Consider the following 18,300-nt stretch of genomic DNA (forward strand, 5'->3'; position numbering starts at 1 on the left):
TCAACCGAATGGGGCTATGTTTGTACTCGCTGGAAAGGTCTTGGAATTTTTGAAAAATCTAAACTCATTCTAATCGCTTATGAACTGGTAACGAACCCTAACTTCAAATTTATCTTGTTTTTTATTAGTCCTAAATTAAATATTTTAAGCGATATTTTAAGTGCCATCTATAGTGCGATTTTTAGAAATCTTTAAAAGAAATTAGCGTAAGGGCTCATAATTTTGGACAGTCTGCTTATAAGCATCGAAGTTCCAAGTTTGAAGTGCGATATTTTCAATACTAATTGACATTTCCTGTTACTCTCTTTTCAGAAGGATTGTTTAGAAACTTAGCAAGCTATTTATCGTCTTATTTTTATTAAAATTAGTTTTAATACGTTTAAAAATGAATTGACATGTAGAGGTGACTTTGGCTCTTATTTTGGACAACTTGTTTATTAATTTGTCCAACTTGGCTGTAAATTTGGACAGCTAATCCGCCTCAATAAGATACCCATTGTTCTTCATTTGATGAACCAATCTTACCAAGTCCTCTTCCTGTTCATGTAAGGGAAACGTAGAATGTCACAAGAAGCCCGGAAACTTTCCATATCATTCATTAAAGTGAGTTGATTTCGATACTCCAAGTACGTGCGGATTAGCGCATTCCTTGACCTTTCCGGGAGCCTTTCAGGGCATTTCTCGCTACATCTCTTTCGTAAAGATGATGCTCCTTTGTTTCTCCAGCAATTTGTCCAACCTAGTCATCACAAAAGCAAAAATTTCACGAAATTTCGTGAGAAAAACACCTGTCCCAAAATAAGGTCTATCACCTCACTGGTAAATGTCTTAAAACATTTCCCATTTTTCACACGAAAAATTTAATTCACAAGGCAAATCTCACTTCAGATCGAATGTACAAATCACCACTAACGTGAATCAACACAATTTTCAATGAGTATTCAATAATATCACTCAAAAAAACCGAAGAAACATTGTTAGTACCTCACCACAGCTAAATAAGAACTGAAGTAAACACGAAGTTCTGTCATATTTCTCGTAAGCAATTGCTCACACTGAATTTTCAACAAAGCAATTTTAACTCAAATCATATTCAAAATTTAACGTATTTAGTGTTAAAATCTTCCAAAAAGAACAAATATTTAGATAGAATTCATTATTCATCAAATATTGGAATAAAAATCCATCATTTTAATCAATTTATTTTTAGTGTCCAATGTTATCCTCAAAGTGTCCAAAATAAGAAACTGGACAAAATTATGAGCTTTTCCCCTATGCAGTGAAAAAACTTTACTATATGCTTAAACTCGTGATAATTACGCTTTTCCTAGGTAAATTCGAGCATTTAGTAAAACTGGGATGCTTTTCCTTTCTTTTAAAACCAGCTTTTCTAATGCTGAGACCCCGTGCTTTGTTGAAGATAAGTGGTGCAGGATGTGTTTTAATTTTCTAAGATAATCTCTACTCTTCAAGGAAAAAAAAATATGCAGAAGTTGAACCATATTATCAACAATTAGCGAGTTAACCGTGTGCAGCATATTTATTTACCCTCTGAAAATAAAAGTAATCTCGTGTTAAACCATTTGCGATAGTGGTGAAATTGTGCTAGTGATAAAGTTGGTTCTTTTAAATTCTTTACAATTATGTTTTCATGTGCACATTTATACAGCTTGTTTAGCAATTTTCTCAGTTTTGTTGTTCATGTTGCACAGGAGAATTTAAAATAATGTTTTGCTATAAAATTCGTTAGATGGAAAAATTTATGCCTCAAAGTGCAAAGGAGTAGTATCCTGACGCAATGTGATGTTAAAGCTTTTTACAACTCTCAAAAGAGCTAAATTTCTTTCCTTCTGTTTAATGTCGCAACACAACATGAAACTTGACTGTAATGTCCAAAAAATTATTCTCTAGCACATCCAAAAATGAGCTTCTCTTTCTGCTATGTCATAAAGCATATCATACTCCTTAGGAAATATTTAATTAAGAAAATCCCTACCAACGGAGAGTGACGTGTCAGGGTGTTAGGGGTGAAAAAGAATGGCTGGAGTAAGTGTGAGTAAAGTTGCAAAATTTAGTCCAAGTAAGAAGACACCAAGAAGCAATTTAATAAGAATATATCATGTACGTTTCGCTGCACTGCGGAAAGTGTAGAACCTTCCTTGCATACTGGTAAGTTCTTTCTCCCGCCAAAGTCTTTTTTTTTCTACAATCTCACCCGGCACTTTTCACCCCATGCACACACACAATTCACTAACATTCTTTTTCATCCTCAAAAGACCTCCGCGGTGCTTCCACATATTTATAGAACAACAAAGCTAAACTATACGAAGATGCTTCCGGAAGTTGTATCTGGGAGTTTTCTCCATTCCTCCGGCAAGTGAGTGTGCTCCATGAACCGTAACAATGGCACTGGATTGTGGCCAAAAGGAATTGCACTATTCTCTATACTTTCAGCCACTGAAGCAAAGATACTATTCTCAAAAATGCAATTAGCGTTAAAAGTGAAGTTTAAACTTTTCAGTACTCTTCATTTCGCTCTACATCTACTTTCCAAAATTGTACAATTTTACCTTTATACCATCGTTTTTGGAGAGATATACCAACCCCAAACACCTAAAATCCTCATATCTTGATGCGGATTGCATTTTCGTGGATTCGTGAATGTGTTCGCCGAAAGTTGTACAAGCTCCTTATTTACCATGCTTCATCGTAAGGATTTTACACACCAAACTCTCTTGGCAAAAGGTTACAAAGTTTTTCGTATACCCACCACTGAATCTTGAGTCAAAAGAGACTTTAAAACTTGCACAAGAAATATGTATCCTCGACTATTTTATAGCATTTCTCCCCTTGGTGATACCGATATGTATTACTTTAAAAAAATATACTGAATTATGGTTTTTTTTATAAAGTTTCATGATTTTCGTTTGATATCCCTATAATTCTTTTGGTGCTAATACACCCTTTAAATTTTGTGAAATTTAGTTAAAATTATGTCACACTGTTTGTTCGTCTGTCCCTCTGTATGACTGTCCGTTCGCTCATTACCACGCCTAGAGCGCTAACGGTTAGAGATAGAGATTTGGGAACATCAGGGGACCACCCTCCATCCAATACTCGACTATAGGCCCATTAACATGGTCATGTTTTTGGGGATGGTTCGAAAACGTGTCGTGCGTTTTTCAGTTGAAGTCACCGACAATAAAGCGGACAGTAGACGTCGGTTCAAAAAACTGAAACTCCTCTCCCGGGGGCTTGTAAACGGATGTAACAGAAAATTTTTCAAAAGCCACAGTTAAGATCTCAATGTTGTTGAAATCCGTGAGAACCACCGATTTGACACCAACGTCCGGCTTGACAAAAATGGAGCTACCATACTACTCATGGGGCCTCTCAATCACCAATTTCATACCACTGATCTTTGGCCGACATTACGTGGGGCCCCTATGGATCTCCTGAAGACAAAGGACGTCACATTTGTTTGCTACACAAAGTTCACAAAGAAGATCTTCTTTGATCGTCGACAGACCCTAAATATTCATTGAAATGGTATTGAGAGCCGGTCCTGAAAAGGACCTTTTTGTGGTGAGTGCTGTCATGACCACCAGATAAAAATCTGTGTTTTGCCGGTATTGCCCTAAAACAGGCCATGTCAATTGACATTGAATAGTCAAGCAGACTTGCCATGACATCAATTCGCATGAGATAGGCGACAACGGACAAATACACAAGTTGGGGGTGGTTTGGATCACCCCAAAAGTTAATCACCGGTAATGAACCGGTTCATAACCGGTAATGAACCGGTTCATAACCGGTTCATAATCAATAATAATGAACCGGTTCATAACCGATAACTAATTTTTTGGCAAATTCAATTATAATACTGCTAAGCTATTTTGAGCAATGTTTTGAGTGATTTATAAATCGGTTCAAATCGGATCTGAAACGGTAACGAACCGGTTAAGCAATATTAACCGAGAAGTAATTTTTGTCCGTAAATAAATTTCATTACTCTTAAAGCTATTTTGGCCAATCTTTTAAGTGATTTATGAAATGGTTCTAATCGGTTGAGAACCGGCAAACGATACGGTAAATGATGCAGAAGTATTTATTGAGGTAATGCATCTAAGTCATGAGTTCGAGCTCTTCACAAAGTCTGGGACGCTTCGCCACTATGCTGTATCTAAAACATTTCACTTACTTAGATGTGAACCAAGTATCATAAAACTGTTTGGGATCTAGAAATGTGGATCGAAGAGTTTTTCGTAAATCTCCAGTTGGACAGATTGATCTAAAGTTTAAGCAATTAAAAAAAAACATATTTTTTTTATTTTGTAATCCAGGCTCCCATTTAAGTAATATTCATTTACGGGAGGGGCCCATTAAGCTTAATTAAAAGTGAAGCTATTTTTCACTTTTCCTTGTAAAAATTTTGCAGATATTGCACCGCGACTTAAACAAATTTGATCGTAGTTCTTGTACTGTTTTGGCGAACATTATGATATATATATTTTCAGATAGCTTTTAATGCACAATTTCGAAATATATTAGACTGATAAGTCAATTCTCTTTAGCAAAAAAACTTGCCAATAGGCTTCAGTGCCTCTACGCAAAAACGTATGGAAAAATGAAATGTCGAGAGGCCCCTATCTACGGCCTCTACACACTAGAAAATTTATTTTAATATTTGATAGTCTTTCCTAAATACACTATACAAACGTAAGCCATTTGATTCAATATTGAAATACGTCACCATAATCTATTACATCTCATTTCCGTTATTACTTAAACTTGTCCTAAATGTCATCACAAAAGTAATGAATGATTTATTCCACTCGAAATTCAAACATTCTCCGATGTGTTTTTTTTTTAAAGGGTATTCATAAATGGTGCAGTATTCATATATGGAAGGCATGGCGACATCATATGGCGTCAGATGCAAAATAAAAAATCAAAAGGAGTGGATGAGGAATTTAATTTGGGACACCGGAAATGGCTGACGATGGAACTGGGCATAACTGAAGTGGATGAGAGGGAACAAGCAGATGTACATTGTGGATTGCAGAAGCTTTTCTCCCATCAGTCTAGAGAGTAAAATTGCAAAATGCATTTCAGACAATATTTCTGTTCGCTTTTCATGATGAAGGGCAAAATGTGTAGGGGAGCTGTTACCAAATTTGGGACAGAATTGCGTTTAAATATTAATCTTTTGAGATTTAAGTGCCATGTTTTCAATACAAATTGAAGTTTTTTGCTATATCCTCTTCAGGAGTATTATTTGGAACCTTTTAGTTTATAGTGTTTTTTTCTCTAAAATTAATCTTGATTGGATTGACATTGCTTTGTGGATATTTTCGGACAACTTGGTTGTAATTTCGGACAGCTGATTCTTCGGAATAAGGACGCTTATTCTTTTGCTATTTCGAGATGTACATTCAACAAGTCCTAATTGTTTGTGAAAGAGATCCGCAGGTCGTAGGATGTTTCAATAAGCTCAGAAACTTTCCATATGATTTCTTAAAGAAAATTGACTTCGGCACTCGATCTACACGCAAATTCAATATTTTCAAAAATCAAGATTTTCAAAATTGAATAAATATTTTAAAAAGTATTATATTTATTATTTATTCAAAGATAATTTCATAATTTTAATCATTTTTTTGTAGTGTCCAAAATTAAAAGCTGTTCAAAATATGGTACAGTTCCCCTATGGGCACCAAAGCTGAAATACTCATCATACACCAAACTGCAATGAACTTTTAACTGTACCTTCAACTCATTGTATAAATTTTGCCCATCGAGTATTCAGCATAGTTGTTCGGTGCTGAATTGTGCTTTATACTGTTTCTCATTGCCAGGAAGCAATATGAAGACAAAGTGAGATGGGGAATCTCTATCCTCAGTTTCCTGATGATTCAGGAGAAAAATCAGTTTGTAAAGTGTTGAAATCTAAAAACAGAGTATTTGAGGTATGCTCCCCAAACACATAGGCAACCATATTTCATCCAGGAGATAATCATATATCACTCACACTAATGCCATTCTTAGATGCATGCAAATTTATTTATTGTGCCCCTTAAACTCCCATTCTAAAGTTGTCTCTTGGTAATGCTTGAAAGCTTAAAATACCATCTCATACGCCCTTATCACATCGATTCACACTGAATATTTATGTTGAATTTATGCTCTCATTCTTCAAGAAAATTCTTAAGACATTCTCCAGAGATGAGTTTTTAAATAGAAAGCAAATTTCTTAACGAAATCTCTTCCGAAATATATTAATATTTCACAGATTCTGTAACGCAGCAATTACATTAATCGTCTTTTAAGATAACTCATATTTACTGGGTGTATTGTTTGAACATTTAAGTACATCGCTGATACCGAATATGATCAGTCGCTTAAATAAAGTTGATTGGGCAACTAGCCATACCGAAGAAGCATTTTTCTTAAAGATTAATTAGAAATTCCTGTAAAAGCTTTTAAGCCCTCTATAGGAATTTTGGTTTTATAATGCTTTACCTAGAGAATTTTTTAAAATAACTTAATATAGTCTTGAAGAATTCTTTAGGTAAGGTTTAAAAGGGATCGGGAATTTTCGTTTTTTCCATTTTGTTTTTTACACTTTTGTTTTTCCCAGTTTGTCTTCGGTAATTTTTGTTTTTTGGAGACTTTGTCTTTGGAAATCTTGTCTTTCATACATTTTGTACAATTTTCGTAAATTTTGTCTGTAATACATTTTGCACAAGTATATTTTAAAACTTTCCAAAAATTTCCCTTTTCTCAGAAAATTTCCATTTGCCCTAAAGGTGTCTACACATTGGGAGCAATTTTCGTCAAAAATTGCGTTTTTGACAGAAATTTGACGTTTCCCCCTACAACGCTGCAGGGAATTTCCTTCAAAAAAGCAATTTTTGACAAAAATTGCTCCCAATGTGTAGAGGCCATAAGAACGAAACTAAAAACTTCCCAAAACACAGAGAATTTCCCTTTGCCCCAAAGGACGAAACTAAAAATTTCCCAAAACAGAAAATTTCCCTTTGTTCTGAAGGATTAAACTAAAAATTTCGAAAACACTATTGTAATATCATTATTTTATTTAATAAAATATACTTCCAAAAAAACAAAAATTACTGAAGACAAAGATTGCAAAGAGAAACTGTAAAAAACAAAATGGAAAAAACAAAGATTCCGTAAACCTGTTTAAAAACCAAAATACATATAATCTGCTTATAGATCTCTTAGTTCCGTCTGAGACTATTAAAGATGAAGTGGTGCATTCCTATAAGGGGCTTAAAAGCTTCTACAGGAACTTCAATACAAAATTCTCATTCTTAAATTTATAATATCTCACTCGCTCGATTTATTTAAACTCGCCTTTCTTGTCAAAATTAAAACTATAAATAGAGAAAACTTAAATATTTTATGTACCTATTCAAGATCTTTAAAACATTCATTCCTATACTAGAATGTTGTTCAAATCTAATCAGCAACACATTGTGCATGTGAAACTGGAAACCCAAATGGTTATTGAGAACGTTGGGGTTCAGAAAAACTTAACTTAGAAATTCAAATAAAAAATTATAGATCCCAAAAAAACTTCAAACATACTGTAATAGCCTTATACACTTCACGGAGAATTTTTAAAATCATACAAAGATTATACATAAGAACCCATGTTCAGCTCTGTAAAGCCTTGAAACCCTTTCGGAAAATACATTAAATAATCTAAAGCCAATCAATTTATTCAATAAACTTTTAGCATCAAAGCTCTTGTTTAATCATCCGTGGAACCAGTTTAAAAATGGTTTAGATGTAGTCAAGGCGAATATTTTGTGCTTGGACACCTATGTTCGAAAATCATTTCGATATCGAATTTTTGAAGATCGAAGTTTAACCACTTTGTAGAACCTACTTTTCAACCGATTTGCTTAAATTTGGATTTTTTTTTCAAAGATCTTGAATCCAACCCGTCTGCATTGGACTTAATCGGGCATGAGTCGGTATAGTACCCGTAAATTATTTACCTTTCTCGGATTTACTTTTTTATTTGTATGCTTGCTACCCATGCTAAAATATTCTAAAAGCAAATTTTCTTAAGCAATTTCGGATTTTCTTTTAAATTCACCAATCAATTTCATTGATTTAATCGGTAGTACAGCGATATGTACCCAAAAAGCATGCGAAAGAATAATACACGGATAGGTCTTTCTCGTGAGTTCGAGCACTCCGCAAAGCTGGGACGCTTACTAATCCTTAAGGACGACTGACGAACTGGTATCCCCTATTCAAAAAAAAAGAAACAAAAAACAAAAAAAAAACAAAACAAAAACAATTTTTTGACTATAGAAAATTATTTTGTTCTCCAAATTGTCAGAGAAAATTCTTTAGGGTAAGTGTGCCAAATTTCGGTATAGCTGCATGCATCGTCAAAGTCTCAAGTTTGAAATGTAATATTTTAAATACAAATTGATTTTTTTATTCCTTTTTTTTTGTAAGAGTGTTGCTTGGAACCTTGTAAAAAGTTTACCGTCTTTATTTACTCTAAAATCATTCTTAATACATTTTAAAATGAATAAAAATGTAGACATAGTTTTGGTGCCCTATTTCGGCCATCTTCATTCTCATAGTTCCTTGCCCTTCCGGAATTCTTCAAATGCCTTTTCAGATCATCTTGCTCGTCGAAGCGACATTTTTTTGTTATTTTTTGTATTGTATTATTTCTAGAGTATGCAAAAACTAAAAATTCATTGAAATTCGAGGAACAAAAAAGGTGGCCGAAATTGCAAGCTGGCCGGAATTTGGCACACTTACCCTATATGGCTTTCGGACACCGTAACTCACTCATCCTCTAAATTCAAAAAAATCATTGAGGAATCCCCATTTCCATAAGCCAGCTACAGTTTAAGATAAAGCTCCATGAGCTTTGAGTTTTCAAAATCACAAGATAAGGTTTTTGAATTTAAACTTACCTTGCAAGATGCCATCGAATTGATTGAGTTTGTAACCGCCAGAAATTGCACGTATTATACATATTTCATTCGTTCTTATTTATTGATTTATTGCTGATTCCTTATTTGTGAGAAAAATATAAATATAAATCGAAGTTCAAAGGACAAAGGCGAGTTTCAGAAGTGCCATCTGACGACTCTGTGATGTCCACTATCTCATTGTTCATCGCTCGCCTTATCTCCTCCATCATCCTTGGTATCAGCAGTGGAGTCATCAGCACTGGTAGATTGTGGAGCATCTGCTTTGGGTGCTTCCGCAGTGGGCTTGGGGCTGCTTTTGGGTGGTTCATTGGAGTCTCGGTCATAGAGATAACTTCCGCCTAGAGGCCGTGAGTGTGAGCCATACGAAGAGCTATCAAGGGAGAAAGCAGTTGTTGTCTTGATTTAGTACTGCAATTTATATTCGCGGCAGTTAAAGTGCATTTTTTAATAGCTTTACCACCCACCTAACTACTCTTTTTAAAGTAGTACACACGATAAAAATAATAGTGCTACAAACAGGTGTAATGTCTTTGTTTTGTTAACTGCTATGAAATATATCTCAGACCATAAAAGAGTTTAATAGGTTGAAGGAACTAAATGCAAAATTCATTATTCAGCTGAATTTTATTCATTTTCAGGAATATGTTTTATAAGGGATGTTTCATACTAATTTTTATGATGTTATAAGCTGTGGCTGGGTATGTAGGACACCGTTCTGACTAGAAGAAAAGTGGACATCAAAAGAGCGCACCAACACCAAAAATCATTGAAAAAATCCAAGTTTTAGGTTCTGAAGACCTAAGTATGACTCTATTTCATTGCCCTCAATATTTTCAAAAAGAAATATATTTACATTAAAAAACTGTTTATAGTGATGCCTGTGTACGTTATCAATTCGACAAAAATCTTTTTATAAAACGTTTCAAGTTTAAAAATTATTTATTCAGTAATATTAATTTCTTAATTATCTGAAATTGTGAAAAAGTAATAATTCACGTGGATAATATTATATAAGTAGGGGAAAGGCTCATAATTTTGTCCAGTTTCTTATTTTGGACACTTTGAGGATAAAATTGGACACTAAAAATAAATTGATTAAAATTATGGATTTTTATTCCAATATTTGATGAATAATGAATTCTATCTAAATATTTGTTCTTTTTGGAAGATTTTAACACTAAATACGTTAAATTTTGAATACGATTTGAGTTGAAATTGCTTTGTTGAAAATTCGTTGTGAGCAATTGCTTACGAGAAATATGACAGAACTTCGTGTTTACTTCAGTCTTATTTAGCTGTGGTGAAGTACTAACAATGTTTCTTTGCTTTTCTTGAGTGATATTATTGAATATTCATTGAATATTGTGTTGATTCACATTAATGGTAATTTGTACATTTGACCTGAAGTGAGATTTGCCTTGTGAATTAGATTTTTCGTGTGAAAAATGGTAAATTTTCTAAGACTTTCACCAGTGAAGTGATAGTTCCTATTTTGGACAGGTGTTTTTCTCTCCAAATTTCGTGATGTTTTAGCTTTTGTGATGACTAGGTTGGACAAATGCCTGGAGAAGCAAAGGAGCATCATCTCTACGAAAGAGATGTAGCGAGAAATGCCTTGAAAGGCTTCCAGAAAGACCAGGGATTGAGCGAATCCGCACGTACTTTGAGTACCGAAGTCAAGTCACTTTAATGAATGATATGAAAAGTTTCCGGGCTTCTTGTGACATTCTACGGTTCCCATACATAAACAGGAAACGTAGACTTGGTAAGATTGGCTATTGAAATGGGGAACAATGGGCATCCTGTTGAGGCGGATTAGCTGCCCAAATTTACAGCCAAGTTGTCCAAATTAATAACCAAGTTGTCCAAAATTCGAGTCAAATTCATCTCTACATAGCAATTCACTTTTAAACGTATTAAAACTAATTTTAATAAAAATAAGACGATAAATAGCTTGCCAAGTTTCTAAACAACCCTTCTGAAAAGAGAGTGACAAAAAAAGTCAATTAGTATCGAAAATATTGCACTTCAAACTTGTAACATCGATGCTTATAAGGAGACTGAACCAAATTACGAGCATATACCCTATTTACGTAAAATAGCTAAATAAATTATCAATATCATATTCTAAATTATGTTTTTTTTTGTAAATTGCGAGCTTTTCTAATTCAACTCCATTCTAAAGGGTGAAAAATATTTTCAAGAAATGCTTATTTTTAAATTTCATATTTCTTAAATCAATCCACCACGAATACATTGCATCAGTAAATTTACATATGTACAATTTCCGTGTTTTCATATTCTGTGCAATATGCGTACAGAATATGAAGGTAATGTTATAAATAATAATGCACTTTATGAATATGTGCTCCACCACCCATGGTTTAGCTCAGATTTTATGCAAAAAGGGGTGAAAGTGGGTGAAAGGTGAACCAATAAAATGCACGCTTGATGTGTATTTGTGGTGTTTGGGGAAAAAAAAAACGAAGAGAAAATACCATTTGATTTATTGTGAAAAGGTAAAAAATATAATAAAATGAATACACGACAATAAATGCAGAATATTTTTTGCATGAAAATTTTCTTTCCTAAATAGCACCAGATGGAGATTCAGAGATAGATTGAGAAATTGTGGATTTTAGAAGGAGAAGTCTTTTGCAAAAGTTCACAACGCATCATCCTCGCCCAATGTTGCTCAATAGAATCGTGCTTCTTGGAATTTACACGCGCTCAGGGAAACTTCCCAAACAAATTCAACGTTTCTCCACATTTATTTTCCATGATGATTCAATAGGACGAAGCAAAATGAGGGATCTCTCTGCAAGTTTCTATGGAGTTTTCCGCAGGCTGAATACTCACATATGGGTACTACTGGAGTTTGAGTTTGTGCAAGAGTAATAAGGGTTGAGGGAATATTCGACTTTGTATTCTAATACGTGTTTGTTGAAAATTTTCCCTGACTTTCCAAATGATGTGTAAGATGAAGAGTAAAATTGTCTGCCTCTTGAAACTAAAATGCAGTCAAACACATTCATACAACAAACAGTCATTACACTTTCGAATTTTACGAGTTATACGGTGGAAATTTTGAATAAAATTCGAATTCACTCCCGAGTGAGTATGGTTAAATGGGAGGAATAGAATAATATGTGAAGTTACGATTTATAACATAATTTCTGTTGTAAATTTATCTCACTTCCTCTTTGACTTTCAAAGAGTAGTTTATCTCCTGCAGAAAATACAATTGGGTCGATTTTCCATTACAGCAAAGTTTATTATGCACATTTCACAACATTAAAGTTTATCGCAAATGTTAATCCATGACCAACAAAATTCGATATAGAGCATTAATTTTTGAGAAAGTTCATTTGAACAACAGGGATATAGGAATTTTATTACAAAATAATTTTATATTCATAGACTATGAACTATTTAAACTATTTAGGGTAATGGGCAAAATTTTAACCAAAATTTACAAATTAGCCGTACTATTGCATATTTAATTTTATATTGTTTATAAAATTTGAACTTGTCAACCTCGAATATTGCATTCTCTTCTTTAATTAATAATTAATTTCTTCAATTAATTTAATGTAATTTAATATTATAAAAAAGAAGAAAAAATGCAATGTTCCGGAGGCAGCCAAAATCTCGTAGGTCAAAATCCCGAAAGGGCCAAAATCCCGAAAGCCAAAATCCCGAATGTTCAAAATACTGAAAGGGATGAAATTATATGGAGAATAATGCGTAGAATAATTTTCCAAGCCACAGAAAATTTCCCTTAGCCTCCAGCAAGCGCGGGGGCAATCGTGTGAGTAAAGTCACTTTTAAGAATTAGAGATTTTCGGTTTCGGTATTTTGGCTTTCGGGATTTTGTCGTTCAGGAATTTGGCTTTCAGGATTTTGGCTTTCGGGATTTTGACGTTCAGGATTTTGGCTTTCGGGATTTTGGCGTTCGAGATTTTGTCGTTCAGGAATTTGGCTTTCAGGATTTTGGCTTTCGGGATTTTGACGTTAGGGATTTTGGCGTTCTGGATTTTGGCTTTCTGGATTTTGGCTTTCGGGATTTTGGCGTTCGGGATTTTGGCTTTCGGGATTTTGGCTTTCGGGATTTTGGTTTTCGGGATTTTGGCGTTCGGGATTCTGGTTTTCTGAATTTGGGTTTCGGGACTTTAACCGGGACCCCAATTTTCAAACAAAGGCGAGACACTGTCCCCTAGACAAAAAGCATAATCCACCTACATATCGATGATGATGATTTAATTAAATAATAAATGGGAAATAATTAGTAAAAATTAGTCTAAATCTATACGGAAATTATTCAAATTTATATTTAGTTATATTCATAAATTGTTTGTAAGCAAAATTGAAAAATCTACATCTGCAGAGATTATTTTTTTAATACCCTTTATTACTTATCAATTATATTTTTTACTGTACTAATTTGAAAAAATATTATAAATGACCAAAATCTTTAGTGTTTTAAAATTTAACTGTAACATTTTTATGATAGACATTAATAAAATAAAGTGATAAGCCCAGATTTATTTTATGCCAGTGAAAAATGGAGGACCTTATCAAATACTAATTGTTTTTACTAGTATTTTTTTAACCGATTCAGTCAATGTAAAATAAAAAATACCGGGAACAGAACGTTCATATTTTGGAAATACTTTCTCAAAAATCTAAAAATATTTTTGGCTTCAAAAAGAGGAGAGAAATTATATATTATGGGGTCGACGAACCGCTATCAAACACGTGTTTTAACGGTCACTGAATTTAAATTCTTTATATTTGCAAACTTTATTGATTTAGATATAGCAACTATCCAAGAAAACAAATTGGCAATCAGAATTCAAATCAGAACCTTTCGCTATTTTGAGCGAAAACTCTGAATGACTTTCTGCGAACCGAGCAAAGAACAACAAAATATTTCCATCTCTGTTGGGCTATTTTTCTCAAATAACTAAAGGACTAAAGTAACTAAAAATTCATTCCCGACTGCAATTCGAATATCAATTGCGCAGAAATAAATCATCCAAATGACTTAAATTGCGTATGATGTGTAATGCTATATAGTCAGGGAATGGGCTAAACGAAACTGAACCTTATCATAAAATAATTTAGCTCCATAAACGAATTGTGAATCTGAATTATATTGCGATAAGGCTCAGCTATTTAAAACTTGGAGAAAAGAAGTTAATTTTAAAGCTACTCCAATTTAAATTTACCCCTCTTCCCACTATACTTCTCCCTGAGATAGTTATTTACTATCTCAATATGGAATATCTAGAATCATCGTAAAACATCAATAGTATAAATTAAAGGAAAACACATCAATTTTTTCCAGAACTTTCGGCTCTGGTTTTAAACGTTTATCAGTGTTCAAGTTTTTCAAATGTTCTTTCAATTAGTCTTGTGCAGGATTTTTCAAAAATACATTAGGTTATATGGGGGAGTTAGAACACTAATTCAAACTCAAACTGTTTTTTTTCAGAATTTATAGGATTATTGGAACAAATTCTATCTCTTTTTGGGTTTACTGAGAGTTTTCTTTACTGGTAGAAGTAAGTCCTGAACTTCCCACTATAAATAAATTTTATTGTAACAATTATCTCGATAAGATTACTAAATAATTATTATACATTAATCAATCTGCTTGTAACCTTGCGAAGCTGACACTGGGACAGTGATGGCCACACGGGAAGTAGGTTAAATTAAAATGATTAAATAAAATTCTAATTTTGTGAGATTTTGAAGATAATTTCCGGTGATCTGTGGGTCTGAGGATCACCATTCTAATAATAATAATAATATATTTAATCATTAGAGCTTTACAAGTATAAATATTGTCTCAGCAGAAAGGGAAATTGAAAGTAATCGTTAGAAGATATTTATCAGCTCGAGCTCGTCCTTGGCGAATTTTGTACAATCAAATATCCCTAACTGCGAAAACATACATAGCCATAAATGCGCAACGGCAGAGGAAGAAGACAAAGCTCGAGGAAAGGATGTTTGAATTTAGAGAAAATTCGCTTGACATCCTTGAGTTCAGTAAATCAGAAAAAGAAATCTAGATTGAAAAATGAAACAAGCAGAAACATAGATAGGCAGAGTAGTCAATGAAACAGAATTCAAAATAAAGTAGTATTAGGCATCAACAGCAAAATCGAAAAGAGGAAAAACAGTAACAGAAACAGAACCTCATGGAAAAAAAAAGAAAACAAGAGTAGGATCCAGCAAACAGCTGCAAATCCGCCAACAAGGATCACCAGAAAGAGAAAAGATCAGAGAAAAAAGACAGAAAAAAGACAGACATAGCGCGACAATCAGGGAGAGAAACCGGGGTACGAGAGACAGATTCGACAGTCGGAAAACATTTAGGAAATTGGTAAATTTGAGGTAAGCTTTGCAACTCCTTTGAATATATTGTTATATAAATTAAAGAACAAAATGAAGAAAACTATCCTTTGGTTGGTTGAGGTCTATTTTTAATAATTCAAGTAAGCTATCCCACATATTCCTGTTGAACCTATAGCCTACACTCATTAACTTGTTATTCGATTTGGATGTTGGGGAGATATTTTTGTGTTTTCAGCATATTATAAACTCATCATAACCCACTATTTTGCGGTGATATTCTTGCTTTATATCCTGTTTTAAAACCAAAGTATTACGATATAAAAGATAGATAAGTGGGAAGCGCACCCCTACAGCGATGGATATTGTTTTTGTGGGAAGCTTCAAAAATAGGAATCTGTTAGAAGGTAATGGGTAAGATCTAAAAGTATTCGCCACAAGAACGATCCATGCACTTAAACACCTTTTACATAAGTTCTTCACCAAGATTTCTTCCCATCAAAGCTCCTTCACTTCTCTCACAGTTCCAACTTAGTGAGGGGTTGTATATTTTCTCTGCCCTGATGCATTGCAAAAGTGCAATCTGTGGCCGGAAAAAGCTGTTAGTGGTGGGAGGAAAGGCAAACGCAAAAGTTTCCCCATCGTCATTGACACTCCCCTTGTGCCCCCACAGATGATAATTAACGTTTTTCTTCATGTCTTTACATGGTTCACGAGAAAACTTTCATATTAACTGAGGGTATGAAAAGACCACAAGACAGATTTTCAGATTCAGGACGGAAGGTTCTTTTGACTTTTCTTTTCATTATGCATTGTATATACAGCATGGATTTTCAGATGGGCAAGAGGAAGAATAACCTCATCTGTTAACAAGTCCTTTTCCAGCCCACTCCAGGGTATTTTCATGCGCATGGAGGTGAGGAGGTATAAAAGCTCTCTCACAGTGAAATATGGCCTGAACCACATTCTATTCTGCACTTGAGTGAGAATTTCTCATGTTAAATGGCCACTTGAGCTCCACTCCTTCATCACTTATTTTCCCGACAGTGTCTCTCTTCATGAGGAAATGTATGGGAGAATAGTCTCAGGAGGAGAGCCAGAGACGGACTTTCTTATATCTTTAAGAATGGGTTAAGGTAGATTCTTAAGCAGAAAATCTTTTGCTGTCCAACACGATGTACACATAGAGTTTGCTGAGGAGGCGTCATGTGTTCAATGACACGGAAGAGATAGTTGGAACTTTTTGCCTCTGAAGAAGGTCTTGTGAAATTCTAGAGTCCCTTGTCATCCTCCCATCCTTGCAACTCTTTCTTTCTCTTTCCAATACCACCCTCACCCATCCCTTGGTGCTGACTCCGCGAATTCCAGCACTAATATTCGTGGCATGACAAAGCACTTTGGGCTTTTAGTTTTATTGGCAAATGCAATCCTCAACAGGGAATTGGAAAGAACGAGAGGATTCGATATATAACAAAGTGGCAATATAAACTGATAAACAACCCGTCTCTACCATGATTTTAATCTATGTGGTGGAAATTTAGGGGAATTTCTCTTTTTTTTCCAAACTAACAATCGCATTTCAATAAATTTAATACAATAGTTAGAATTTCATTGTATCTCTCTAATTGCCTCTACACACTCGAGAAATTTATGTCCATTTTGGGAGTTTTTCCTATAGAAGCATAAGCAATTTATTTCAATAGGAACATAAATTTTTCTAACCTAAAGGTCATAATACTAACATTGAAATTTATTGAAAAATAGACAATATGATTATTTATTTTCTTTAACAGAACATTTTGAATATAGTCACAATATTGTGCAATTTACAATTTTAGAATTGACACTGTTTTCGAAATCATTGCTCATAAAAAAATACTTTATTTTAAGGTCTCAAGCGGATTTTAAGGGTAGGGGAAACTGGGGCACTACCAAACACGGGGTAGCAACAAACACTGATTTTTATTTTTAAACTACTTGGACTATCTCGACCATTTTTTCAGTGGACAAGGATCCCTATAATGCCTATAAATTTCTGTAAGCCTTGTCCTCTTAAGTCGAATATCTGATTAAAAAATCGCAGTGTTTGGTGGTACCCCGTGTTTGGTGGTGCCCCAGTTTTTCCCTATATGTATTATAAGCAATTTCCGTCAAAAATTGCATTTTTGAATGAATTTTAGCGTTTCCACCTGCAGAAACTTTTATTCAAAAACGCAATTTTTGCTGAAAATTGTTTCCAAATGTGCTTAAAGCCTTTAGTTTTTTGAATTTGAAGGTGATCTGCAAGCCTCGAAGATGAATCAGTGAAAGTTCAAAATTTGCACAAATAATCCATATTATTGTATGTAAACCCAAATGTGACTAGGCCTAAAATTACTTATCTCATAGGCAACCGAAACTTAAAGATGCAACACATTTTATAAAAAATATTCTTTAAGAAAAAAACTGTTTTGAAAAAACTCGTATAGCGCACGTTAAAAATTCAACAAAAATCCTTTGTAGTTCAGTTTTTGAGCCTCATTTAGATCGTTCTAAATATATTAAACCGTTTTTATGCATCGTCTTGTTACTATTGAAAAGTCTTGGACCTATTACCATGATATTGAATTGATACAATAATTATTTCAGTGGATTGAAACTGGAAATTCGGATTCAAATTCAAATAGGGTAAATTAAGCTAATTCAAAACCTGCTCCAAATGGAAATTTTTCACGACTCCAAATGGAAACGTCATTGTTTTCATGATAAATACAGTATCAAATTGCTATTTTTATATATTTTTTATACCTCATTTTCTTTAGTTAATATTGCTCCAAATAAAGCGAAAATCCATTCATATTCACAATTTTTAATTTGTTAATTTCTCAGAAAAATTAAAAGTGTACATTTTTACCATTGAATTTTTCATAGATCGATCATGTTTTCCAATGAAAAACACAATAAAGTG

At 33.8% G+C, this 18,300-nt stretch overlaps 1 protein-coding gene across 2 annotated transcripts in view; it reads right to left on the reverse strand.

Moving 5' to 3' along the window:
- Positions 1–9,040: 9,040 nt before the first annotated feature.
- The window catches only part of LOC129802500 (uncharacterized), a 38,038-nt gene continuing 28,778 nt past the window's right edge, over positions 9,041–18,300 (reverse strand). For both annotated transcript variants that reach the window (XM_055848396.1, XM_055848395.1), the window contains one exon: positions 9,041–9,363. In XM_055848396.1, the coding sequence (XP_055704371.1) occupies positions 9,168–9,363 (196 nt within the window). In that variant the 3' untranslated portion in view covers positions 9,041–9,167. The remainder of the gene's footprint in view (positions 9,364–18,300) is intronic.

This window comes from Phlebotomus papatasi, chromosome 2, assembly GCF_024763615.1.
Source record: "Phlebotomus papatasi isolate M1 chromosome 2, Ppap_2.1, whole genome shotgun sequence".
Taxonomy (NCBI): domain Eukaryota; kingdom Metazoa; phylum Arthropoda; class Insecta; order Diptera; family Psychodidae; genus Phlebotomus; species Phlebotomus papatasi.